At 36.2% G+C, this 24083-nt stretch overlaps 1 protein-coding gene across 6 annotated transcripts in view; it reads right to left on the bottom strand.

Moving 5' to 3' along the window:
* The window catches only part of PARD3 (par-3 family cell polarity regulator), a 744562-nt gene that overhangs the window by 280764 nt on the left and 439715 nt on the right, over positions 1–24083 (bottom strand). For 5 of the 6 annotated variants that reach the window (XM_014545438.1, XM_014545440.1, XM_014545439.1 and 2 more), the window contains 4 exons: positions 22648–22837; positions 16856–17007; positions 15747–15791; positions 10107–10334 (listed from right to left, as the gene is read on the bottom strand). In XM_014545438.1, the coding sequence (XP_014400924.1) occupies positions 10107–10334; positions 15747–15791; positions 16856–17007; positions 22648–22837 (615 nt within the window). The remainder of the gene's footprint in view (positions 1–10106; positions 10335–15746; positions 15792–16855; positions 17008–22647; positions 22838–24083) is intronic. The other variant, XM_014545437.1, reaches the window with a different exon arrangement.

Below are 24083 nucleotides of genomic sequence, written 5' to 3' on the forward strand. Positions count from 1 at the left end.
AAAGAGTTTGCTGAGGTATTGAGGTCAGTGACATGCAGGTCCAGTGTGGGAGCACAAACAGAAACAGCAAAATGTCACGACCATTCCATATACTGCATTCTGAAAGTGCCCCTCTCTCCCTCTCCCTTTCTCTCTCAGGCATACAATGGTGCTAGTTATATAGGAGCTCACTTACTGATATAACAAATATGCACTGAATCCTACAATTTCCCAAGCCTTGTGCTTGGTTCTGCAGGAATAAAATAGACATAATGATGTACTCCTTCATGGACCTTACAGAAGTGAGAGAGGATAGCAGGCAGGACTTAGGGAGGTAACTGACAAGTATACATAGAATCATGAAATGGGAAAACTAGAAGGGACTTCAGAAACCATCGAAACCAGAGCTTTTCAAAATTTTTATGAATAGCAGCAAACTACCTTTTATTAAAATTAAAATTTATAAAGAACCACAATGTATTAAAAGTGGTTTAAAAAACCCACAACTGTCAAGACAGAGAAGTGGTGGCAGCAAGGGAGGCATGAAGCCTTTGTAGAGTCCAACTGCTTAGCCTCTCATTTGCTTCCTGATTGTCCCCAAAGCACTGAGGGGCCCCTCCTGACCAGATGTCACCATACACAACCTGAAAATCAGTGACTTAGTTGTCCAAATCTTCAGTTTCACAAGTGAGAACATTAAAGCTCACGGATTTTAAATGGCTTGACCAAAATTCCAAGCTGGTTAGAAGAATGTAGACTAGGATGCAAATCATCTGAACTCCAGGTCAGTGTTTGCACCACTCTATTAATTAAATTTCAACAATTCAAACTGCAAATATTAGAAATGTATGATAGTTGTCTTTCATTTGCCATCCAAAGTTCAGAAGACTGGTCTGTTCAAATCAGACTTTGGAAAACAGGGTACTTTGTAGTTGTAAGTGCTCATGTTACAAGTATCCTTGCCAGTCTTGTCCAGAATTTACTTTGGGCTCAGAAATTGTAATTAGTCTATTTACTTTTTTTGGTATTGATGATAGTTGGATGAATAAGCTTTAATATAATATTCATAAATATGTTATCTACAATTTAAAAAGGAAATTAAGTTTATATAGGGACAAACTTAGATGTCCACTTTGGTGGGAAGCTCTGGAGGCTGTCCCTATAGAATTAAGATTTCATCCCCTGTTGCATTTTAAAGAGTAATATAAATGAAAAAACTTCATTAAACAAGGGAATTTAAATAACATTTTAACAACAACATGTTCAGAAGCATCATAAATTGTAGATGCTTAAAAAACAAATACTGAGGGGCCAAGTACTACATCTCTTATTAAATATATACCCAGGAGAGACAGAGGCAACATCTACAGATAACACAGTTCCTGCCTTAGAAGAGCTGCAAAAGTCATATTTGTTAGGATGCCAAGGAACCATGGTTACAATGGGAAAAAACTCAAGAAGGTTGAAAGCTCATATGACTCAGGATATTGGAGACAAGGCGAGGCAGCAAAAATAAAAAATATGTTCTTCGTCAAGCAAGAATAGGCTGCATAAATTTGAAATCACTGGTTGGGTGAAGTGAAAAAGAAACACCACAAACTGTCCAGATATAGACAGAGAATTGGGAGGGGGACAAGGTGGAGCAATCTTCTGAGTTTTGCTTTGCATGTTACATTATGGCAGCAATATTCATCTTCCGAAACACATTATATGATATGCGACAGGCAAAAATTATATAATTTTGCTTTGAAACTCCTAAGAGTGTGATTTTTTTCATATATATATATATATATATATATTTAATCTGTAGTGTTGAGATTATTATAGATGTCCCTCTTTTTCCCCCATTGCCTCCCTCTACCCAGTTCCTGCCCTGCCCCAGGCCTTCATGACCCTATTGTCTGTGTCCATAGGTAGTGCATATAAGATCTTTGTTTAATCTCTTCTCGGCCCCCTAACCCACTTCTATCTGAGAATCGTTAGTGTGTTCCATTTCCATGTCTCCGATTCTATTTTATTCACCAGTTTGCTCTGTTCATTAGATTTCTTATTCATTTATTTTGATTTTTAGATTCAATTGTTGATAGGTATGTATTTGTTGCCATTTTATTGTTCATATTTTTGATCTTTTTCTTCTTCTTCCTCTTCTTAAAGAATACCCTTCAACATTTCATATAATACTGGTTTAGTAGTAATCAACTCCTTAAGCTTTTTCTTGTCTGTAAAGCTCTTTATCTGACCTTCAATTCTACATGATAGCTTTGCTGAGTAAACTTGGTTGTAGGTCCTTGTTATTAATCACTTTGAATATTTCTTGCCACTCCCTTCTGGCCTGCATAGTTTCTGTTGAGAAATCAGCTGATAGTCTATGGACATTCCCTTATATGTAACTAACTGCTTTTTCTTGCTACTTTTAATATTCTCTCTTTGTTTTTAGCCCTGGGCATTTTAATTATGATGTGTCTTGGTGTGGTCCTCTTTGGGTTCCTCTTGTTTGGGACTCTCTGTGTTTCCTGGACTTGTAAGTTTATTTCTTTCACCAGGTAGAGGAAGTTTTCTGCCATTATTTCTTCAAAATAGGTTTTCAATATCTTGCTCTCTCTCTTCTTCTGGCATCCCCATAATGCAAATGTTGGTACACTTGAAGTTGTCTCAAAGGCTCCTTACACTATCTTCATATTTTAGGATTCTTTTTTCTTTTTGTTCTTCTGGTTGGGTGTTTTTCGCTTCCTTATATTTCAAATCATTAATTTGATTCTCAGAATCCTCTACTCTACTATTGAATCTCTGTATATTATTCTTTATTTTAGTCAGTGTATTCTTAATTTCTGAATGGTCCTTTTCCATTTTTTTGAAGGTTTGTAGAAGATTCTTGATTAACCTTATAATCGTGGTTTTGAACTCTATATCCAGTAGTTTTCTTTCTTCCATTTCTTTCATTTGTGACATGTTTCTTTGTCTCTGCATTTTGATTGCTTCCCTGTGTTTGTTTCTATGTATTGGGTAGAGCTGCTATGTCTCCTTGAGTTGGTAGAATGGCCTTGTTTAGTAGGTGTTCTATAGGGCCCAGTGGCTCAGCCTCCCTAGTCACCTGAGCTGGGAGATCTAGGTATACCCCTCTGTGGGCTGTGAGCACAGTCTTGTTGTAGTTGAGATGTGATTGCTGTTGGTGTCACTGGGAGGAACTGACCTCCAGGCCAATTGGCTGTAAGGACCAGTTGTGACTACAGTGGAAAAACTGCTGTGCAGGAAACACCCCTATGGAGCACAACTTGCTTCAGAGGGGCTTTAGTGCTCACAGAGTCTGTCCCTTGAGTGTGTCACTTACGGATGTGTAGAATTGTAATCTGGTATGGTCTGACACTGACCACTAGGTACACTGACTCTAGGGTGTCCAGGGAGGTGCAAAGCCAGCCACTTCCTGGGGCTACCCAGCAGGAGCTACAGAGAGATCTGCAGATTCCTCCTCTTTGTATTGTGTTTGAAAGTGCCCAGATGAGCCCCAGCTATGAAGCAAGGCAGGCTGGTGCTGGTTTCGGGTCTTGGGTGTTTTATTGATAGGTTTGGGGCTCCCTGACCCAGATGCCAATTGCTTGAGAGATTTTAGCCTGGGCAAGGACAGGCCATTCATATGCAAAAGCCGCAGCACACAGCATGGGTGGGGTTGTAATCTGGATGAGGTGATCTTAGGGAATCACCAGGGTGGAGCAAACAGAAAAGCCTGCCAGTCAGCCCTGCGACCATGGGGTCCCAGCACAGGAACAATGATCCCTGCAAACACCTCCATCTGGGAGAAAGCTGCCCCACCGAATTCCTGCCTCAATGCTACACAATCTAGTTCCTGCTTATATGTGTCTGTGTTCCCAAGAGCCTTGCCCTGGTTCTGGAGCTCAGAGGAAACAGGATCTTGTAAGTTCAGTTTGTGGTGCTGGCCTTTTAAGAGGAACAGCTGGGTCTCCAGCAGCCTCTGTGTCACTGAGCCCCAATCCACACTGGTTTTTATAGCCCATAGTTCTTACTGCCCATAGGGACTTCTCTTCCCAGCTTGGGACTGGGCCGGGGGTCTGGTGTGAAGCTGAGACCCCTTGCTCCTCAGGGTAGCCTCAGCAGAGATGATATCCCTCCTGATTAAAAAAGCAGCACATGTGAGTGCTGGACCAGCCCATTCTGTGCCTCCATACCTCCTACCAGTCTCGGTGTGCTTTCTTCTTTACTTCTCTAGTTGTAGGACTTCCATTCAGCCAGCTTTCCAGTGGTTCTGAATGATGGTTGGTCTGTATTTAATTGTAATTTTGATGTGGTTGTGGGAGGCAGCGAGTACAGGTGTTTGTTTACCTATGCCACCATCTTCAAAATCAAGAATGTGATTTTTATTGAAAACTCTTCTTCCTTGTCCAGTCAGTGTGGCTCAGTTGATTGAGAACTGACCCATGCACCAAGAGGCTGTCGGTTGGATTTCAGGTGAGGGCACATGCCTGGGTTGCAGGCTTGATCCCCAGTAGTGGGCATACAGGAGGCAAGCAATCAATGTTTCCTCCACATTGATGTTTCTATCTCCCTCTCCATCCTTCTCTCTCTAAAATCAATAAAAATGTGTTTTTTTGTTTGTTTGATATTTTTTAATGATTTCAGAGAGGAAGGGAGAGGGAAAGAGAGAGAGAAACATCAATGATGAGAAAGAATCACCAATCAGCTGCCTCCTGCACAACCCCCACTGGGGATCGAGCCCAGAACCCGGGCATGTGTCCTTGACTGGCATCGAACCCGAGACCCTTCAGTCTGCAGGCTGATGCTCTATCCACTGAACTAAATTAGCTAGGACAAAACATGTTGGTTTTTTGTAAAAGAGATTATTACCACCAAGCCAGCAATGCAAGAAATGCTAAAGGGACTGCTGTAAAAAGAAGAAATAAAAAGGCAAGAAGGAATCCAAGCATAAAGAATAAAAATGGTGACAAACAAGTACTTATCAATAATAACATTAAACGTAAATGGATTAAATGCCCCAATCAAAAGACATAGGGTAGCTGAATGGATAAGAAAACATGACCCATATATTTGCTGTCTACAAGAGACCCACCTCAGAACAAAGGATTCACACAGACTGATAGTGAAGGGATGGAAAACAATTTTTTAGTCAAATGATAATGAGAAAAAGTTGGGATAGCAATACTTATATCTGACAAAATAGACCTCAAAGTAAAGGTCATAACAAGAGATAAGGAAGGCCACTTCAAAATACTAAAGGGAGCAATTCAATAAGAGGATATAACTCTCGTAAACATATATGTAGTCAAAGCAGGAGCACCCAAATACATAAAAAAAACTTCTGGAAGATATCAAGGGAGAGATCAACAGCAATACAGTCATAGTAGGGGACTTTAATACCCCATTGGCACCACTGGATAAATCCTCTAAACAAAAAATCAGCAAAGAAAAAGCAATCCTAAATGACTTACTAGATCAGATGGACTTAATTGACATCTTCAGAATATTTCACCCCAAAGATACAGAATATACATTCTTCTCCACATGGGACATTTTCAAAGATAGACCACATATTAGGACACAGGCAAAGTCTCTTTAAATTCAAGAAGACAGAAATCATACCAAGCATCTTCTCAGATCACAATGGCATAAAATTAGAAAACAACTACAATAAAAACAATGAAAAAAAAAAAACACTTGGAGGCTAAATAGCATGCTATTACACAATGATTGGGCTACAAAAGAGATCAAAGAAGAAATAAAAAACCATCTTGGAAACAAATGACAATGAAAACACAACAACCCAAAATCTATGGATACAATGAAAGCAGTCCTGAGAGGGAAGTTCATAGCTCTACAGGCCTCCCTGTAAAAAAAAAAAAAAAAAAGAAGAAGAAGAAGAAAAAATGGTAATAAATTATTTAACCTTGCAACTTAAAGAATCAGTAAGAAAGCAACAAGAAAAGCCCAGAGTAACCAGAAGGAAGGAAATAATAAAGATCAGAGCAAAAATAAATGACATAGAGATAAAAAACAAAACAAAAACAATACAAAAGATCAGTGAAACCAAGAGCTGGTTCTTTGAAAGGATAAAGAAGGTTGATGAACCTCTAACCAGACTCACCAAGAAGCAAAGAGAGAGGAACCAAATAAACAAAATCAGAAATGAAAGAGGTGAAGTAACAACTGACCCTACAGACATTCAAAGGATTGTAAAAAAATACTACAAACAACTCTATTCCAACAAACTGGACAACCTCAATGAAATGGACATATTCCTAGAAAAATACAACCTTTCAAAACTCAATCAGAAAGAATTAAAAAACCTGAATAGGCTGATAACCACGGATGAAATTGAAACAGTAATCACAAAAGTCCTGGACTGGATGGCTTCACAGGGGCGTTTTACCATACATTCAAAGAAGAACTAAAACCTATCCTTCTCCATCTATTCCAAAATATTAAAGAAGAAGGCACAATTCCAAGCTCTTTCTATGAAGCCAGCATTACCCTAACCCCAAAACTAGATAAAGACATTACAAAGAAAGAGAATTACAGGCCAATATCCCTGATGAACATAGATGCCAAGATCCTCAACAAAATTCTAGCAAACCGGATCCAGCATTGCATTAGATCATACACGATGACCAAGTGGGATTTATACCAGGGATGCAAGGCTGGTACAATATCTGCAAATCAATAAACGTGATACATCACATAAACAACTGAAAGACAAAAATCACACAATCATATCAATTGATGCAGAAAAGGCATTTGACAAAATCCAACACCCTTTTCTGATAAAAACTCTCAGCAAAGTGGGAATAGAGGGATCATACCTCAACATAATAAAAGCCTTATATGACAAACCTACAGCCAACATCATACTCAATGGGCAAAAACTAAAAATATTTCTCCTAAGAACAGTAACAAGACAGGGATGCCCTCTTTGACCACTCCTGTTTGACATAGTACTAGAAGCACTAGCCATAGCGATCAGAAAGAAGAAGAAATAAAAGGCATCCAAATTGGAAACGAAGAAGTAAGATTGTCATTATTCGCAGATGGCATGATATTGTACATCAGAAACCACAAAGACTCTATCAAAAAACTACTAGACTTAATAAATGAATTCGGCAATGTAGCAGGAACACCCAGAAATCTATGGCTTTTTTATACACCAATAATGAACTCACAGAAAGAGAAACTAAAAAAACAATCCCATTTACAATTACAACAAAAAATTAAGATACCTAGGAATAAATTTAACCAAGGAGGTAAAGAGCTTGTACTCAGAAAATTACAGGACACTTTAAAAAGAGATAGAGGAAGACATAAACAAATGGAAGAATATACTGTGTTCATGGATTGGTAGAATCAACATCATTAAAATGTCTATATTACCCCAAGCAATCTATAGATTCCATGCAATCTCCATTAAAATACCAATGGCATATTTCAAAGACCCAGAACAAACTCTCCAAAAATTCATCTGGAGTAAAAAAAGACCCCGAATAGCTGCAGTAATACTGAGAAAGAAGAACAAAGTTGGAGGGATCATAATACCAGATATCAAGCTATATTACAAAGCGACTGTTCTCAAAACTGCCTGGTACTGGCACAAAAACAGACATACAGACCAGTGGAACAGAACAGAACAGAGAACCCAGAACCCAACCTAAGCCATTATGCTCAATTAATATTTGACAAAGAAGGCAAGAGCATACAATGGAGTCAAGACAGTCTCTTTAATAAATGGTGTTGAGAAAATTGGACAGATACTTGGTGTTGGGAAAATTGGACAGATATATGCAAGAAAATGAAACTAGACCACCAACTTACACCATACACAAGAATAAACTCAAAATGGATAAAGGACTTAAATGTACGACAGGAAACCATAAAAATTCTAGAAGAATTCAAAGGCAACAAAATCTCAGACATATGCCGAAGCAATTTCTTCACTGATACAGCTCCTAGGGCAGTTGAAACTAAAGAGAAAATGAACAAATGGGACTACATCAAAATAAAAAGTTTCTGCACAGCAAAAGAAACCATCAACAAAACAACAAGAAAGCCCACTGAATGGGAGAACATATTTGCCAATGTTATCTTTGATAAGGGCCTAATCTCCAAAATTTATAGGGAATTCATACAACTTAACAAAAGGAAGATAAACAACCCAATCAAAAAATGGGCAAAGGACCTAAATAGATACTTTTTGAAAGAAGACATACAGAAAGCAAAGAGACATACGAAAACATGTTCAAAGTCACTGATCATCCGAGAGATGCAAATCAAAACAATGAGGTACCATCTCACACCTGTCAGAATGGCTATCATCAACAAATCAACAAACGACAAGTGCTGGAGAGGATGTGGAGAAAAAGGAACACTCGTGCACTGCTGGTGGGAATGCAGACTGGTGCAGCCACTGTGGAAAACAGTATGGCATTTCATCAAAAAATTAAAAATGGAACTCCCATTTTACCCAGTGATCCCACTTCTAGGAATATATCCCAAGAAACCAGAAACACCAATCAGAAAGGATATATGCACCCCTATGTTCATAGCAGCACAATTTACAATAGCTAAGATTTGGAAACAGCCTAAGTGCCCATCAGCAGATGAATGGATTAGAAAACTGTGGTACATCTACATAATGGAATACTACGCTGCTGTAAAAAAGAAGGAATTCTTACCATTTGCAACAGCATGGATGGAACTGGAGAGCATTATGCTAAGTGAAATAAGCCAGTCAGAGAAAGATCAATATCACATGATCTCACTCATTTGTGGAATATAATGAACAATATAAACTGATGAAAAAAAATAGAACCAGAGACACAGAAGCATCGAACAGACTGTCCAACCTGAGGGAAGGCTGGGGGATGAGGGGTAAGAGATCAACCAAAGTACTTACATGCATGCATATGAGCAAAACCAATGGACACAGACAGTAGGGGGGGTGAGTACTTGTGCTTATAGGTGGGAGTGGCGGGGGAGAGGTCAATGGAGGAAAAAGGAGACTCATGTAATACTTTAAACAATAAAGAGTTTAAATTAAAAAACAAAACAAAAAACTCTTCCTCCTCGCCACAATTTTCCTTATATATGTATGAGAACGAATTCCATCCAAACATTAAATTGTAAGTAGTTTGCAATCCACTTGAATTATCTCTGGTCTTTGCTTTACCTTTAAGATGTGGTGTTTCCAACTTTTCTTACAATGTATATTAGTAGTTATGAACAATATAAGCTAATCAATAGTTTTTACTATTAAAACTCCTAAGCCCTTTCTCTTCTATGTAAACTAGTAGAGTTCTTCCCTTACTTTTAAATTGAATGATAACTCCCTGAGGCATACGATTGTACATATTTATAAATGTTAATTTTTTTCTCAATATATGATGGAAAACATATTGCTCATTCATATTAACCTTTGACTTTTAATTGTCTTGGCTTAAAATACTTTACTATTTGGAAATACACACTCATAAAAATATCTTGTTAGTTTAGTTCAAGGAAAGCATGAGAAATTCATAAAAACAAAACAAAAATGTTTTTAAAATCATAGATTATTAATATAGTCATTGAAGACATCACATTATACATATACTCTGTTGCAGTGGTTTTCAAACATTTTGGTCTCAATATACCTTTATGATCCTAAAAATTATTAAGAACTCAAAATAAAAATATTATGTATTATCAATATTGACTGAATTAAAACAGAAAGCTTAAAAATACTAATTACTTTATAAAAATAAAATTTCATGTTAACAGAAATTATATTTTTACAAAAAATACCTCTTTTTCCAAAAATAATAGTGAGAACAGTGGCACTGTTTTATATTTTAGCAAATCTCATTAAAACCTGGCTGAAAAGACAAGATTTTTCTATCTGATGTGCATTCATTCTACCACAATGTCACATGACATGTTGCCTCTAGAAAACCCCACTGTATAGTTGTGAGAGAATAAGAATAAAAAGATAAACAACTTCTTATTATGAAAGTAGTTTAGACCTCCCTGTGAAGGGTACTGTGAACCCCAGGGTTCCCTGAGGTACACTTTAAAAAACTGCTGCTTTATCGAGCTATTTGCAACTGCTTTTCTTCCTTACATTATAAACTTACATGTCTCCATGCCTTCATCATCATCATCCACTGTGGGTTTATCGTAAGACTTGTCAATGGCAGCTCTGAAGCTCTCGTTGCACCCCCTTCCTCTGATTATCCGAGGTCGTGGGCGATGGAAAGGAATATCCCCATTCAAAGTCACCTCAGCAACTGCTGTCTGAAGACTTTCTAATGAGCTTGACTTCTTCAGACCTAGGGAAGGTCCCACATCTCTGCTGGGGGAACCTTGGAGGGTTACAAAAATAAAATGTTAATTAGAATTAGTGGTGGAATTTATATTCCTGAACATTTATAAATTAAGGAAAAAATTAAGTCATTTTTATTTTTCCCAAATATATATTAAATTTTGTCTATTTTCTTTATTTTCATGAGGTAAAACTTTAAGCTTTAAGTTATTAATTTCCATTTTTAGCCCAAGTGAAATTTTTGTCAAATCATCTGCTCCTAGTTATGTAAATAATCTAAAAGAAACAGAATAACCCAAAGGCTCACTAGTAGAGCACAAATAATGAGAAGGCTAAGGTAAGCAACCAAGAGTACTCTTTTTAACTTCATTGAAATTAGTTTTTGATAGTTCAAAATTTGGAAATATATTTCGAATTTTTAACAGAAGTTACACTTTCATATCAATGAGCTCCATCAAGTACAGTGCATGTTCACAACTCATACTTAAAGAGAGCACAAAAGACTACATGTCACCGATACCATTAGGGCACCCTGACACCAGGCTGAAACCTCGTTCTGGGCAGTATTAACATTCCATGGAAAGAATCAATACAAGACTTGAACAGAAACAAATTACATAAGGGCTCTCCCTAGATAGAGGTAACAAAGGAGAGACTGAAGAGCTGACATGAGGAGTTAAGACTTCCAGGCCTGGAAATAATATCTCCTTGAGAAATAAGTGCTGACCAATTACCAAAAAACTTTTCAGTAAGATGGAGGGAAGAACTCAGAGAATTCACAATTTGCCCCTATTTCTTGAGATCGAGGGCAGAAAGGCCTGAGATAACACCAAGAGCACCATGCTTTAGGAGGCAATCAAAACAGATTTCTTTAACTAGGTAAGCAAGTGTCATCCATCACTGCCTAACCTGGGGCTTAAAAGTAGATAAATTTAGGCTCTAGATTACTGAAGTACGTGCTTTGTACTACCACCTGGGAAATCCAAGTTACAAATTAGTTCTTCACATACATGATTAGAAAGACTCATGCAAACAAATGGGCAGGTGGGAGAGACTAGTTTGTCTCTACATGGGTCATCAGCCCCTCGATTGATTAATAATTCAGGAGTAGCTTTGGTAAGGTATTACTAAAAGACATATGGTGATGACATAGGCTTTTTATGGCTCAGAGTGTAAAGCTGAGTAAAAATTAAATTCAGAGAGTCAAAACAAGAATTATCTTTTTAAGATTCATTTACATTACATCTTCACCTAATTTTCACAATGAGATGGCAATTTTAAGTTTAAATATGTTAAAAATGTAACAGGCAGAAAGACAGACAGATGATTCCAATGAAGAAATATTATCCCATAATTATTGTGCTTGGGAAAAAAAAGATGATTTATTTAACTTTCTCAATGTAGGTTTGCATATATAGAGATTATTTTATGACAAAAATTCACATAAACTATTTCTTTCCAGAATGATCAATAATACTTTTTCTCTTGATAACATTAGTATAACTTTTGACAAGTTTGTGTTCTAAATACCCATAAAAGCTATGTCACAGGATGGAAACAAATTTTGTTCCAAGTAACTGAACAAAAAATTAAGAAATCAAGGAACCAAAATAAATAAAGCAAATATTTGGTGATTTCTTGGTTTCAAAAAATGCACAAAATAAACTGATGAACATTTATAGATCCAGCAACATACAAGCATAGAACAGACAAGAACTTCAGAGGGAAGGTGTGGATGGGGGGAGAGATTAACTGGGGAACTTATATACATGTATGCATAGCCCATGGGCACAGACAATTGTGTAGTGAAGGCCTGGGAGGGGCTGGTGTGGGGTTGAGAGGGTCAATGGGAAAAGAAAACAAAGGGGACATCTGTAATACTTTCAACAATAAAGATAAATTTAAAAAAGAAAATAAATAAAAAATAAAAACTTGGAAGAAATATCCTTGGGTGATAGTTAACAAAAAATAAATTTAAAAAATACATAAACGCAGGCAAATCTGGGAAGCAAAACAAAGTATAACTAAACAAGCAATAGATATTTTGTAAGTGTAAATCAGAGGTTATACTGTAGAATAACATTTTAACAAAATGTTGATAATTATCAATGGTGTGTATGGGATATATGACAGATCAATGAACTACTGTCTCTATATTAATATATGGTTAAAAATTTTCACAATAAAATATTATAAAAACAAAGCATCTATAATTTGTGAATCTATAACAGGGATCAGTAGATCTGGGGCCAAATTTGGAAAAAAATTTTGAAACAAACCTTGCCTGTTTGTTTACATATATTTTATAGCTGCTTTATGTTACATCAGAATTAAGTAACTGCTATAATGGCCTCTGTAAATATTTACTATCTGGTCTTTTACAGAAAGAGCTTGCTGATTCTTGATCTGTAAAATTGTTATTATTCACCTAAGTATTATATTTGTCAAAGAAACTTTAACAAAGGTTTAGTTAACTAATGTGTTTAAATTCCTGGATGAGGGTTAGTGAGATCCCTAATATTAAAAATTCCACATTTACTAGTAAGGAAAATTGAAAATTTGTTTCTTATTAAAGTATGGGCAAAGAATTAGTGGTATTTACAAAACACAAAAAAATCAATTATCTTTTCATTTTTAAATAATATTTAAAGCTCCTTATATAAATCTTTTAGTCCGTTAGGATAATTTATTTTTTCTATTCAAGGATTAAACTGTTAGCAACCCAATTATCTTCTAATTCCTGTCCTCTCTTTTCTTTTAGAAAGTAAATTTATCTCCCAAATATCACAAAACCCGTAATTCCATGAACTACATGAAAATAATAATCACACTGTTTTCCCTAGGTCTTGTTTTCTATTCCTGCCCCTCTTGCTGAAGAACAAGTATAGAATGTCTTTTGCAAGGGCAAAGAGAAATGGAATTCAGTTTTCATTATAAAAGGCTTATGGCTAGACAGACAATCTATGCTAAAAATGCCACTATGACTCTACCAAAAAACTCTGGACTAAACTATAAAATCATGATAATCTTAAAAATTCAAGTGAAGTGAAATGAGAAAAATAACTGAAAATTTGTTGTCTATATAATAATTTTATTTTTTGCCCCAGCCCAAGTTTTTCCAATTTAATTTGTAGGATGGTCTGCACATTCTATATAATAATAATAAAAGGCTAATATGCACATTGACTGAACGGCAGAATGACCGGTTGCTATGATGCGCACTGGCCACCAGGGGGCAGACACTCAATGCAGGAGCTGCCCCCTGGTGGTCAGTGCACTTCCATATGGGGAGTGCCACTCAGCCAGAAGCTGGCTCAGGGCTGGCCAGCGCAATGGTGGTGGCAGGAGCCTCTCCCACCTCCATCCAGCACTAAGAATGTCCAACTAACGGTTTAGACCCGATCCCTTGGGGGCCTAAGCCTTTAGTTGGACATCCCCCGAGGGCTCCCTGGCTGCCAGAAGGATGTCTGACTGCAAGCTTAGGCCTGATCCCCTGGGGAGTGGGCCTAAGTTGACAGGTGGACATCCCCCAAGGGGTCCTGGACTGTGAATGGGCGCAGGCCGGGCTGCGGGACCCCCCCCCCCCCGCAGTGCACAAATTTTTGTGCACCGGGCCTCTAGTAGTAAATAAAGAGAAAAAAAGCTCTTTATATCTAGGATGTTAAAACACTATAAACACGATTCAATTAAGGTGATAAAATTTCCCTTCTCACCATGAAAGTTATTTAATGTTTCCAGTTAAAACCTGAATATCATTATATTTTAATCACAATGAATTGTTCTATTCTTTTTTAGTAGTTGTGAGTTGTTTAAATTAAGTATTTTCCTTTACTTTACCTAATTGTCATAATGTAAAAATTCATATTCTTTATTGAATTTTTTCACTTTGGTTTTTATGAACATTAATTTGGACAGAAGTTACTTCCTAAAAATACTGTAAAATATCTCCAAAAACTAAAAATTATTTTACATATGGAAACTATCAAAAATGATTTTCTTTCACTTTAGTTCAAAATTTAAATGAATTTTGTTTGATAAGAGAAAAAACTACTTACTGACAGCTGAGGCTATAGTCAATTGCTTTGCACTACAGTGAATCCATGATTTATTGGATATAATTTTTACAATCTATCTTTTACTCTACAGATTGTGAAAACTCTAATTCACAATCATCTTTACATATATATGTGGGATACACATTTTCAAACCAATTACTACTATAGGTTAAAAAGGTGAATTGAACCTAATTAGTGGTAAGTGGTATAATTGCTACATCATACTGGACCTAGAATAATTAAAACACTATTCTTAATTGTACAAAGCACATTACTTTAATTGTAAATAAAAACTTTCCTTTTATTATTTTCATAAAATAACATAAAAAGTAAAATATACTATAATGCAAAATCCCAGTTCAATATAACCAATTGTTTCTATGGTATAATTTAGACAGCATTTTGAAGTTATCCTAAATAGTTAACAAAACAAAACAACAACAAAAACTTTTATTATTTTATTTATTTATTTACTAGAGGCCCAGTGCACGAAATTCATGCACTTGGAGGGGGGGTGTTCCTCAGCCCAGCCTGCACCGTCTCCAATCTGGGACCCCTAGGGGGATGTTATTACCTCTTTATTATATAGGATTAATCCTCACCTGAGGATATTTTTCCATTGATTTTTAGAGAGAGTGGAAGAGAGAGGAAAAGACAGAGAGAAACATTGATTGGTTGCTTCCTGTATGCACCATAACCAGGGCCTGGGCCGGGGAGGAGCCTACAACCATGTGACCAGAATCACACCTGGGACCCTTTGGTCTGCAGGCCAAAGCTCTATCCACTGAGCCAAACCGGCTAGAGCACAAAAACTTTTAAACAGGTTCACAAAGTTAAGATAAGGAGCAATATACATTATACAGTCTAATTTCAATGTCAGGTAACTATGAGCTAATTCTTGCATTAGAAAAAAAAAAGGTTTTCTGAGTGAATAATGATAGCAATTACTAGACATTGTCCTTCAATGACAAATATTTATACTTGTGCTATTATTACCCTTCAAATAAAAGTCACCACTTTGAAAATATTTCTTTGGATGTTAATCTAGGCAAAAGAAATAACTTAAAAACAAGAATCTACCCAAGAGATTATGTCTTCAGAATTTTGATTTTTCTTAAATTGTTACAAAACATTCTTACACAAATATAATTAAAAAAATCTAGATTGTTTAAGCATTTTTGAAGCACTAATTTACATTTCCATTTAGATGTACTACACTGATAAATTTCTCCTAACAGAAACTTTTTCTTCTTGTATAATTTGATTTCCTACAATGAAAACATCCATGCAAGACTGAAATATTTATGTGTACATACAATATGATTGGCAGCTCTATAATTATGATAAGCTCCTTGGACCACAGTTTCTATGGCAACAGTTTAATGGTCCATTCTTACCTGCTTTCTGGTCATCCACTGTACTGAGTTTAGTCTCGTCAGCTACTGTTAAAAGGTAAATGTATAATGGTTAGCCCAGTTAGTCCCACAGCCCAACATGCTTCAACCATTCCCAGATCTTTTCAGTTATGTGATAATTCTTAGGTAATATTTCATGCAAATAATATGAAAACTCAAGCAAATATATATATAATCAAAAGGGCGGGGGGAAGCAGTGTCTCCATGCAATATGCCAGTCATTTCATTTCACAGACATGTAATGTTATTTATGTTAGCATATCATAATTAGCCAAAGCAATGTATTGCCAAATTTTTCTTTTATGCATGTAAAATTTAATTAATTTAAATTAATGCTTTTAGTTTTGAAGTATAAAAAGCCACCAAGGAACAGCATAAATAAGTTACAGTTGATTAACAAAGGGTTTAAAAATCATTCAATCAGTTTACAGGCATGATTATTTTATTTATTTGTTTGTTTGTTTGTTTTGGTAGATTAGAATTTAAAAAGAGACACTACCTGATTGGTGTTTGATTGAATAACTATGGTTATTTTCCTGCTCTCATTTGCTTCAAATACTTTCTACAATAGTCTCTCAAATTATTATTCAATTAAATGCCTTTCTTATCAACACATGAGAGTTTCTATTAAATAAACCTTAAAGAATAGCATTAAAAGGAAAATATGAAGTACCTAAATTCTAGACATGGATTGAGATAATGATTTTTCTCCAAAACTTTTTTCTTTTAGTTCAGAATGCCAAAACCAAACAAATATTATTTCAATGAAATTGGTTTTAAACAGCCAGTGTTAAAACATTTCATTGCTTCAAATAAAGATACATGAATATATCTTTTCATGTATGATATGCACATGTGTTTGTTTCTTTTCTCATCAGAAAACATAAATATTAACATATTGCACATTATATAAACATGCCATTTATTAGAAATATTTTTATCTCAAACTCAGAGAAAAATTAATTTTTGCCAAATTATCACATTTCACATTTATTTTCTCTATTGCTCCAAGTAAACAACATGTATTTGGGACCATCAATTTTAATATGAAAGCATCTATTTAGATAAAGATTCATGGAGACTGTACTCACTACCTAAATCCATGCTTTTTGATTTTCGTGTTTTAACGATATCCAATTGACTGGCATCTGAAAATTGCTTTGTGCGTTTTTCTGACATACTCTGGCGTCCAAATCCTTCTCGTTGAAAAGCAAGAACTGGATCAACATCTGGACTCAAAGAGCTGGTGTGAAAAGAAAGAAAAACATAAACATATTTACTAAAAATAGAAGACATTCAATTTCGGAAAGTTCATATATACCTGTGTGTATGAGTGTGTACATATGTATATTCCTCAAAAATATTTAAACTAAATTACACAAATACAATACATTTTTTAAAAAAACTGTGGCTGTATAGTAATAGGAAAATACAACATTAATTTACATTTAGTAATTCTTTCTCCATGTGAGTTCTCTCCTCTTCTACTTCCCTCTGACATTTTCCTCACTCTACTTGACAATACATTATTATTTTTAAGTGATTATCAAAAATAAGCCTTATATCTTTTAGACATTAAAATGATTGAAAATTTCAGGAAACTTTTCATATATTAATACAAATATTGGCAGCAAACAAGTAACTATATAAATTGAAAATGAATAGAAGTTTTAAAAAAGATATATGTATTCTGGTCTTCTTATATATCCTTTATCTGGGGTTACAGAAAAGAAAAAAAAGCACCTTATGGCATGTAGTTTCATAAGGATGTAGTTTCTCTGCAATACTTAATCAAACTGAGAAGGTCAACTCAGCAATCTTTATTAGAACCTATTCTGATTAAGGCATCCTGCTGGGTACAAAAGTTAAAAGATCTCTGATCTCGCCTCGCCAGCGTGGCTCAGTGGTTGAGCGTTGACCTATGAACCAGGAGGTCATGTTTCGATTCGCAGTCAGGGCACATGCCCGGCTTGCAGGCTCGATCCCCAGTGTGGGGCATGCAGGAGGCAGCTGATCAGTGATTCTCTCTCATCATTGATATTTCAATCTCTCCCTCTCCCTTCCTCTCTGAAATCAATAAAAATATATTTTTTTTAAAAGAAAAATATCTCTGATCTCTGAGTTCCTAAGAAAAATACCAAACCAGAAGTATATAGCAGAAGCTGTGGCTGCATAGATGAGAGAATAAACAGTATTTGAGGAAGTCAGGAAAAGCATGACTTAGACTAGATGATATTTGATATGGTCATACCAACACAGTGGCTGAAGCAGAGATGATGAAGTATATGGCAAACCATTGGAACAGGATACAGTTTGATGTGTTTTCCCAATGGAAGTGGCAGGGATATTGGAAATCACTCCTATTTGTAAAAACTTGTAAAGACTTTAAAAAGCATCTCAGGTTTTCTGAGCACAGCGCATACAATGAAAATCATTTTCCTCTGGATACACCGAGAAAATAAATAGCTTTCCTATGTCAGTGCTGTGCCACCTTACCTATCTGACCAGGTAGCAGAATGTACCTCCCCAGTTAACTAATCTACTGGAATGTGAGGGGGTCACTTCCACTATGTCAGCTGGGTTTATGACAACCTTCCTTATGCTCCTGACAGAAGCAAGCTTCACGAGCCTTTTTGAGAATTATCCTCCATATTGGGAAAAGGATAGTGATCTAGTTTGGATATGTATCAGAAATTAAGTGACAACTTACTGAGCATAAAATAACTGGCTCTTACAGAGTAGCTAAACCAAAACTGATGAAAAGGAAGACATCAAGGAAAATGCTCTGATGTCAGGCTAAGTGAACTGAAATGTATTGCCCACATGTGAGAATACTAGTTGCTTCATCCATCTCACAAGGCCCATGAAAGAATTCAATGACATAGGTGAAAGCCCTTTGTAAACTGCAAAACACTATACAAAATAACTTATTATTGCCCAACAAAGACTTTCTCAAATTATAAAGATAATACGAAATATGATAATAGAAATAGGATCCTTAAAAACCACACAAAGGAATACTCTTTCTCAATCTTTTCCACCAAATACAAAGCAGGCCCCTAGAATGAGGCAAGGTAAGTGCCTAGGGCTCTGAATTTAAGGCAGCACTCAATCTCAGGGCCATGCAAGTTTAGGGTTGGAACCTGCGAGTGAGTGCCTCCTTACATTTTGAACCCTGGGCAACTACCTTGCTTCACCCTAGTCCTGGCCCAGGTACTGAAAAAGGACATACCCACAGAGACTGGGAGGTGAGCCCAAGGCAATAACAATGTATTTTTGTTTTTGTTTTGTAAAACACCATCATATATATGCCCTAATGAAGTTATTTTGTTTACATTCTACACTAACTCTTTCCATTTTTAACATATCATATTTTCCTATAAAACTTTGAATAAATTTTTTTATCTTGAAGCCTTATGTGCCCATTCACATCCAAGGATGCTTACAGGCAGCTGATATTTGAACAACACTGGGGTTACTGGAGCCAACCCACCTCCCCTCCCCCACCTAGCAGTCAAACATCCATATGTAATTTTTGAATCCCCCAAAACTTAAGTTGTCCCTCAGTATTCATAAAGATTGGTTCCAGGACCCTCCACAAGTACCAAAAATCCATGGATACTCAACTTCTCAATATAAAATGGTGTACAGCGATCATATTGTCAGCCCTCCGTATCTGCAGACTCCTGATCACAGATGGAAAACAGTACAGTATTTATTGAAAAAAAAAAAAACTATGTTAAGTGGACCCATGATGTTCAAGGGTCAACTGTACTGTGTATGTAGGTATGTACAGCAATAGTGAGCATTAGATATATAATTGTATATTATTTATGCATATTTCATAAATATATATGCTTGCATGTTATGCTTACATAGTAGTACTCTGATACTACTATGCTTACAATTTCCAGAGCACATACATCCCAACTTAATTACACAGTCCTAGAAGTGAAAAATTAAAACCCATATGATAATTAAAATCCAATCAGTAATGAAAAACTCTAAACAGTACATTTTCAATAAAATTACTTTTTATATGTTGAAAGTTGATCTCTTCAACCATTCTGCATATGTTTGTTTGTTTTAGTATCATGTGGAATATTTTAAAACCTGAACTCCAATAAGGTATCAAATTGGTGAACAGAATGAATTTGAAATACAATTTTAATAAAATTACTAGTAAAAATTTTTCAAAGAAACACAAATTGTTATTGCTAATGTTATTTGAAAACTACATATTATCATATTTCATAAACTAATTTTATATCCTCTAAAGTTATGTTGTCATTAAAATTAGAATGTACTGTTTTCCCCATAAACCATTGTTAATGTTCCCTAAATCAACTAATGGATTGAAAAAAGTATATTCTATTAGTTAACAAATTAAAATTTTAGCCATTTGACATATTTATCCTTCCAGTACAGTGAACTGTAAACACACACAATTTAAAATGTCAAATGAGTTGGTGAATTAATGAGTCTTAATATAACTAAATATTCTTAAACCATGACATATTAATTCTTCCCTATCAATAGACCCATTAAACTACTTTCAGACACAATAAACAGTACAGTAGAATACTTAACAAGTTAGATTTCAGGACTAACAGCTGACTCTTTAAAGAATGTAACCATATCCTGACCCCAATGTTATTAAAATTCCAGTTATTAATCCTGTCTTATTTCCCTTTTGTTTTCATAACATTTTCATCAAGGATTAGGGAGATATTGTCTGGCTGAAAAGCTTACATTTTCTGCTGTGATTCAGAACAGCTGCCATTCTTGTTTAGATAACCCTTTATTCATATTGTTTTCCTTGCCCCACTTTCCCCACAGAAAAATCATACAAGTCCTTGCCATTTCAGGAATCCCTTTAGGGAAGATAATGCCACAATTAATCCCTGCTAGTTATTTATTTACTTTCACCAACACAAAGCCCCCCATGGATCTATTCCTCTGCCACCTTCGCAATTTCTCATCATGGTGGAGATTCAAAGGCTTTTGTCCCTAAGATGAATGCTTTTCCCTGTTGTTGCTCTCACTTCAGAAAGATAAAATCTGCAGCAGCAAATGTAAAGGCATCTGTGGAGTTCAAATGGGAGTTTACTTTACACTGGAACTTCCCCTCCAAGTTGAACCAAAAAACACATTCAAGTAAGTTATTATCATGGGGGCTCGATTCGAGGTCTATTTTTATTGATTTTTTTTTCTTTAAAGAGAGGAAGGGAGAGGGATAGGAGAGATAGAAACATCAATGATGAGAATCATTGATCAGCTGCCTCCTGCATGCCCCCTGCTGGGAATCCAGACAGCAACCTGGGCATGTGCCCTGATGGAGGAATTGAACCAGCAACCTCTTGATCCATGCTCAGCTGCTGAGACACACTGGCTGGGGTGGAGGTCTGTTTTTAAATCCTGTGTTTCAATAAGAGGAGGGGAGGGGAGGGGAGGAGAGGAGAGGAGAGAGAGAAAGAAGAAGAAGAAGAGGAAGAGGAAGAGGAAGAGGAAGAGGAAGAGGAAGAGGAGGAGGAGGAGGAGGGAAGGGGAGGGGAGGAGAAGGGAGGGGAGGGAAGGAAAAAAGATAGACTTTTCAAGGGTGCAAATATAAGGTGAGATTGTTCTCAAAGAACACTGACCCACGGAGAACTAACCCATGACCCGGCTGTGTTTTCATGAGCTCATGAGAGGAATGGGGGAAGAGGACTGTGGGGGTCGTTCATTTTGTTAAGGTCATCACTAAAATGTTAACACAAATAAATGCCAGTCACCAGGACTCCTCCTATCTAATATTTAATGTTGATGCAAGTCTGAGGAAGAGGAGGAAACAGAAATGGTTAAGTGGTGAAGGAACGATACTATAATATTAAAATATAATTTTGCTGATGTATTCCATAAAGATCCCAGAGAAAGGGCAATGAGAAAATTCTGGTATAATGCTTCACACAGTTTGTGTTAATTATCACTACAATCTTACAAGGTCATCGAGAAGCAGCACTTTCCTATTGTTTATTGATTTATATAATTGCTAGGCATGCAAATTAAAACCCAAATCCACATTCATGGACCACACATTCGCTCAATAATATCAAAAGCTTACTTCAATTTTGAAAGATATAGGAGAAAAAAATAGCATCAGACTGCCCCAAAGTCACAATGCTGCAAGCAAGATGGGGGACTGGATGAAAGAGGGTGAAGGGATTAGCCAAAAAATATATATACATAGACACAGACAACAGTGGGAACAGCCAGAGGGAAGTGGGGGTGGAGGTGGGCAAAAGGTGGTGGGTGCACGATGCAGTGAGCAGATGATGTTTTATTGAGTTGTACACTTTAAACCTGTATGGTTTTGTAAACCAATGTCACACCAATAAATTCAATTAGAAAGAAAAATAAAAGCCCATGAAAAATAAATAGTATAGCTACAGCACTCTTAAAATAAATCTTCCCATTCTCAGAACATGTCAACTATTAATTTGGCCAAAGTCATCTAATTATGACAAATTTCAAGTTACCTTAGAGATTTGCTTAAAATTTATTTACTTAATAGAAAAACAATTCATCAAATTGACACTGATAAAAAATAATAAATAGTAAATTAACAAATGAATAGGGTTTTCTGGTTAGTGGTAGTTTTGTTACTATTTTGGCTAAATTATTAGACAGCCCTGCAAAGGCTAAAACAATTGGGCAAGTTTATAGGCTTTGAGAAAATTTTTTATTAAAAGATTGATAATTAATAAGGGTATTCAAACCATGAAAACAGAACACTGCTATAAAAAAAAAAAAGATTAACTGTGCTCAGTGATAGGGCTTTTAAAAACACAGATAAACTGTGACTGTAATTCACTAATGTCTTCTATTCCGTGGAGTGTGAACTTACCAGTCTGCTGAATCACTGATTGCAGCCTTAGCCCAGGGGCCAGGGTCTGTTGTCACGAAGCCCACATCATCATGAGAGCTGGAAGATGACTGGTCGGAGAGATGTGGAGGAAGCACTGGTACCCTGTCATCTTCTATAATGACAGTATCATCTTGGGGCATATTCACTGTGGGGGACAGCTGGTATTTACCTGTCCAGTAAAAAAAAAAAAAAGAAATTCTAGACTCGTGTTAAGTGTTAATGTGCATTAATACTTTGCTACATCAGAAAAAAAAAACAAAACTAAATTTCCAAACATCTGTTCAACCTGATAGAACAAAATTTAATTAAGGCAATTTATTTTTCATAGATGAATGTCAAATGGAGACCTCAAGTTTATTCCTTCCTCTACCACCAGAGCTATGTAGCTTTGGTCAGAGTACTCAGTTTCTCTGGTTTTAAGTTTCATAAAGCCAGAGATGATCTCCAGAATGTCTTCTACTGTGAAAATGCTACATAGTTTCTACATTATGAAAGTCCTTTGAAATTTTTTACCAGGAAACTTAGAGGGAAGCCCTGCAGACTTACATCAACCATTCACCCATTCATTCATGTAGTAGGTATGTAAGAAAGACTTAATTTCTGCCCCTAAATTGTTCAAACCCTAGAGAAGGAGATAGACATTTAAAAGTTGATAACTGATTGGTGCTATGAGTGATGTGCCAAAAGTACTGTGCCATTCTCTAGTGCTGTTACTGCCTGGGTAACTAGAGACAGAGGATGCTCAGAATCTTAACAAAAGTTAACATCAGAGTTGGGTTTTGAATGATTAATAAGGTCTTTTTCATCAGCAGGATCATCATTGAATGCATGAAGCAGAAATGCCCATGGTGCATTCAAGTGATGCTTCAAAGAAGAGCACATGCAGAATCAAGGCTTTGGGGGAAGATGGCACAATTGATCTTGAAAAGTAAAGATTTATCTGAGCCCTAGCCGGTTTGGCCCAGATAGAGCATAGACCTGAGGACCAAAGGGTCCTGGGTTCGATTCTGGTCAAGGGAAAATACCTTGGTTGCAGGCTCCTCCCCAGCATGGGCCCTGGTCGGGGCTCATGCAGGAGGCAACCATTCGATGTGTTTCTCTCACATAGATGTTTCTCTCTGTCTTTCCCTCTCCCTTCTACTCTCCCTAAAAATCAATGGGAAAATATCCTCAGGTAAGGATTTAAAAAAAAAAAAAGAATCTGACTGCCCAGGGATTTTCAGCCCAAGACAGGGGAGACTATAGTTTTGATTTATTCAATTAGGATATAGTGTTCTTGGTAAGGAAAGACCCAAAACTGTCTACACTGATCAGTTTTTTCAGGAAAATCTGCTCAGGTTCACAGATCAGCATGACAGGTATTTACATTTCTTAGGATAAAATTATGATTCCAGGCCCTAAATCCTTAAAGATAA

The sequence above is a fragment of the Myotis brandtii genome, unplaced genomic scaffold (assembly GCF_000412655.1).
Source record: "Myotis brandtii unplaced genomic scaffold, ASM41265v1 scaffold41, whole genome shotgun sequence".
In the NCBI taxonomy this organism is placed as follows: domain Eukaryota; kingdom Metazoa; phylum Chordata; class Mammalia; order Chiroptera; family Vespertilionidae; genus Myotis; species Myotis brandtii.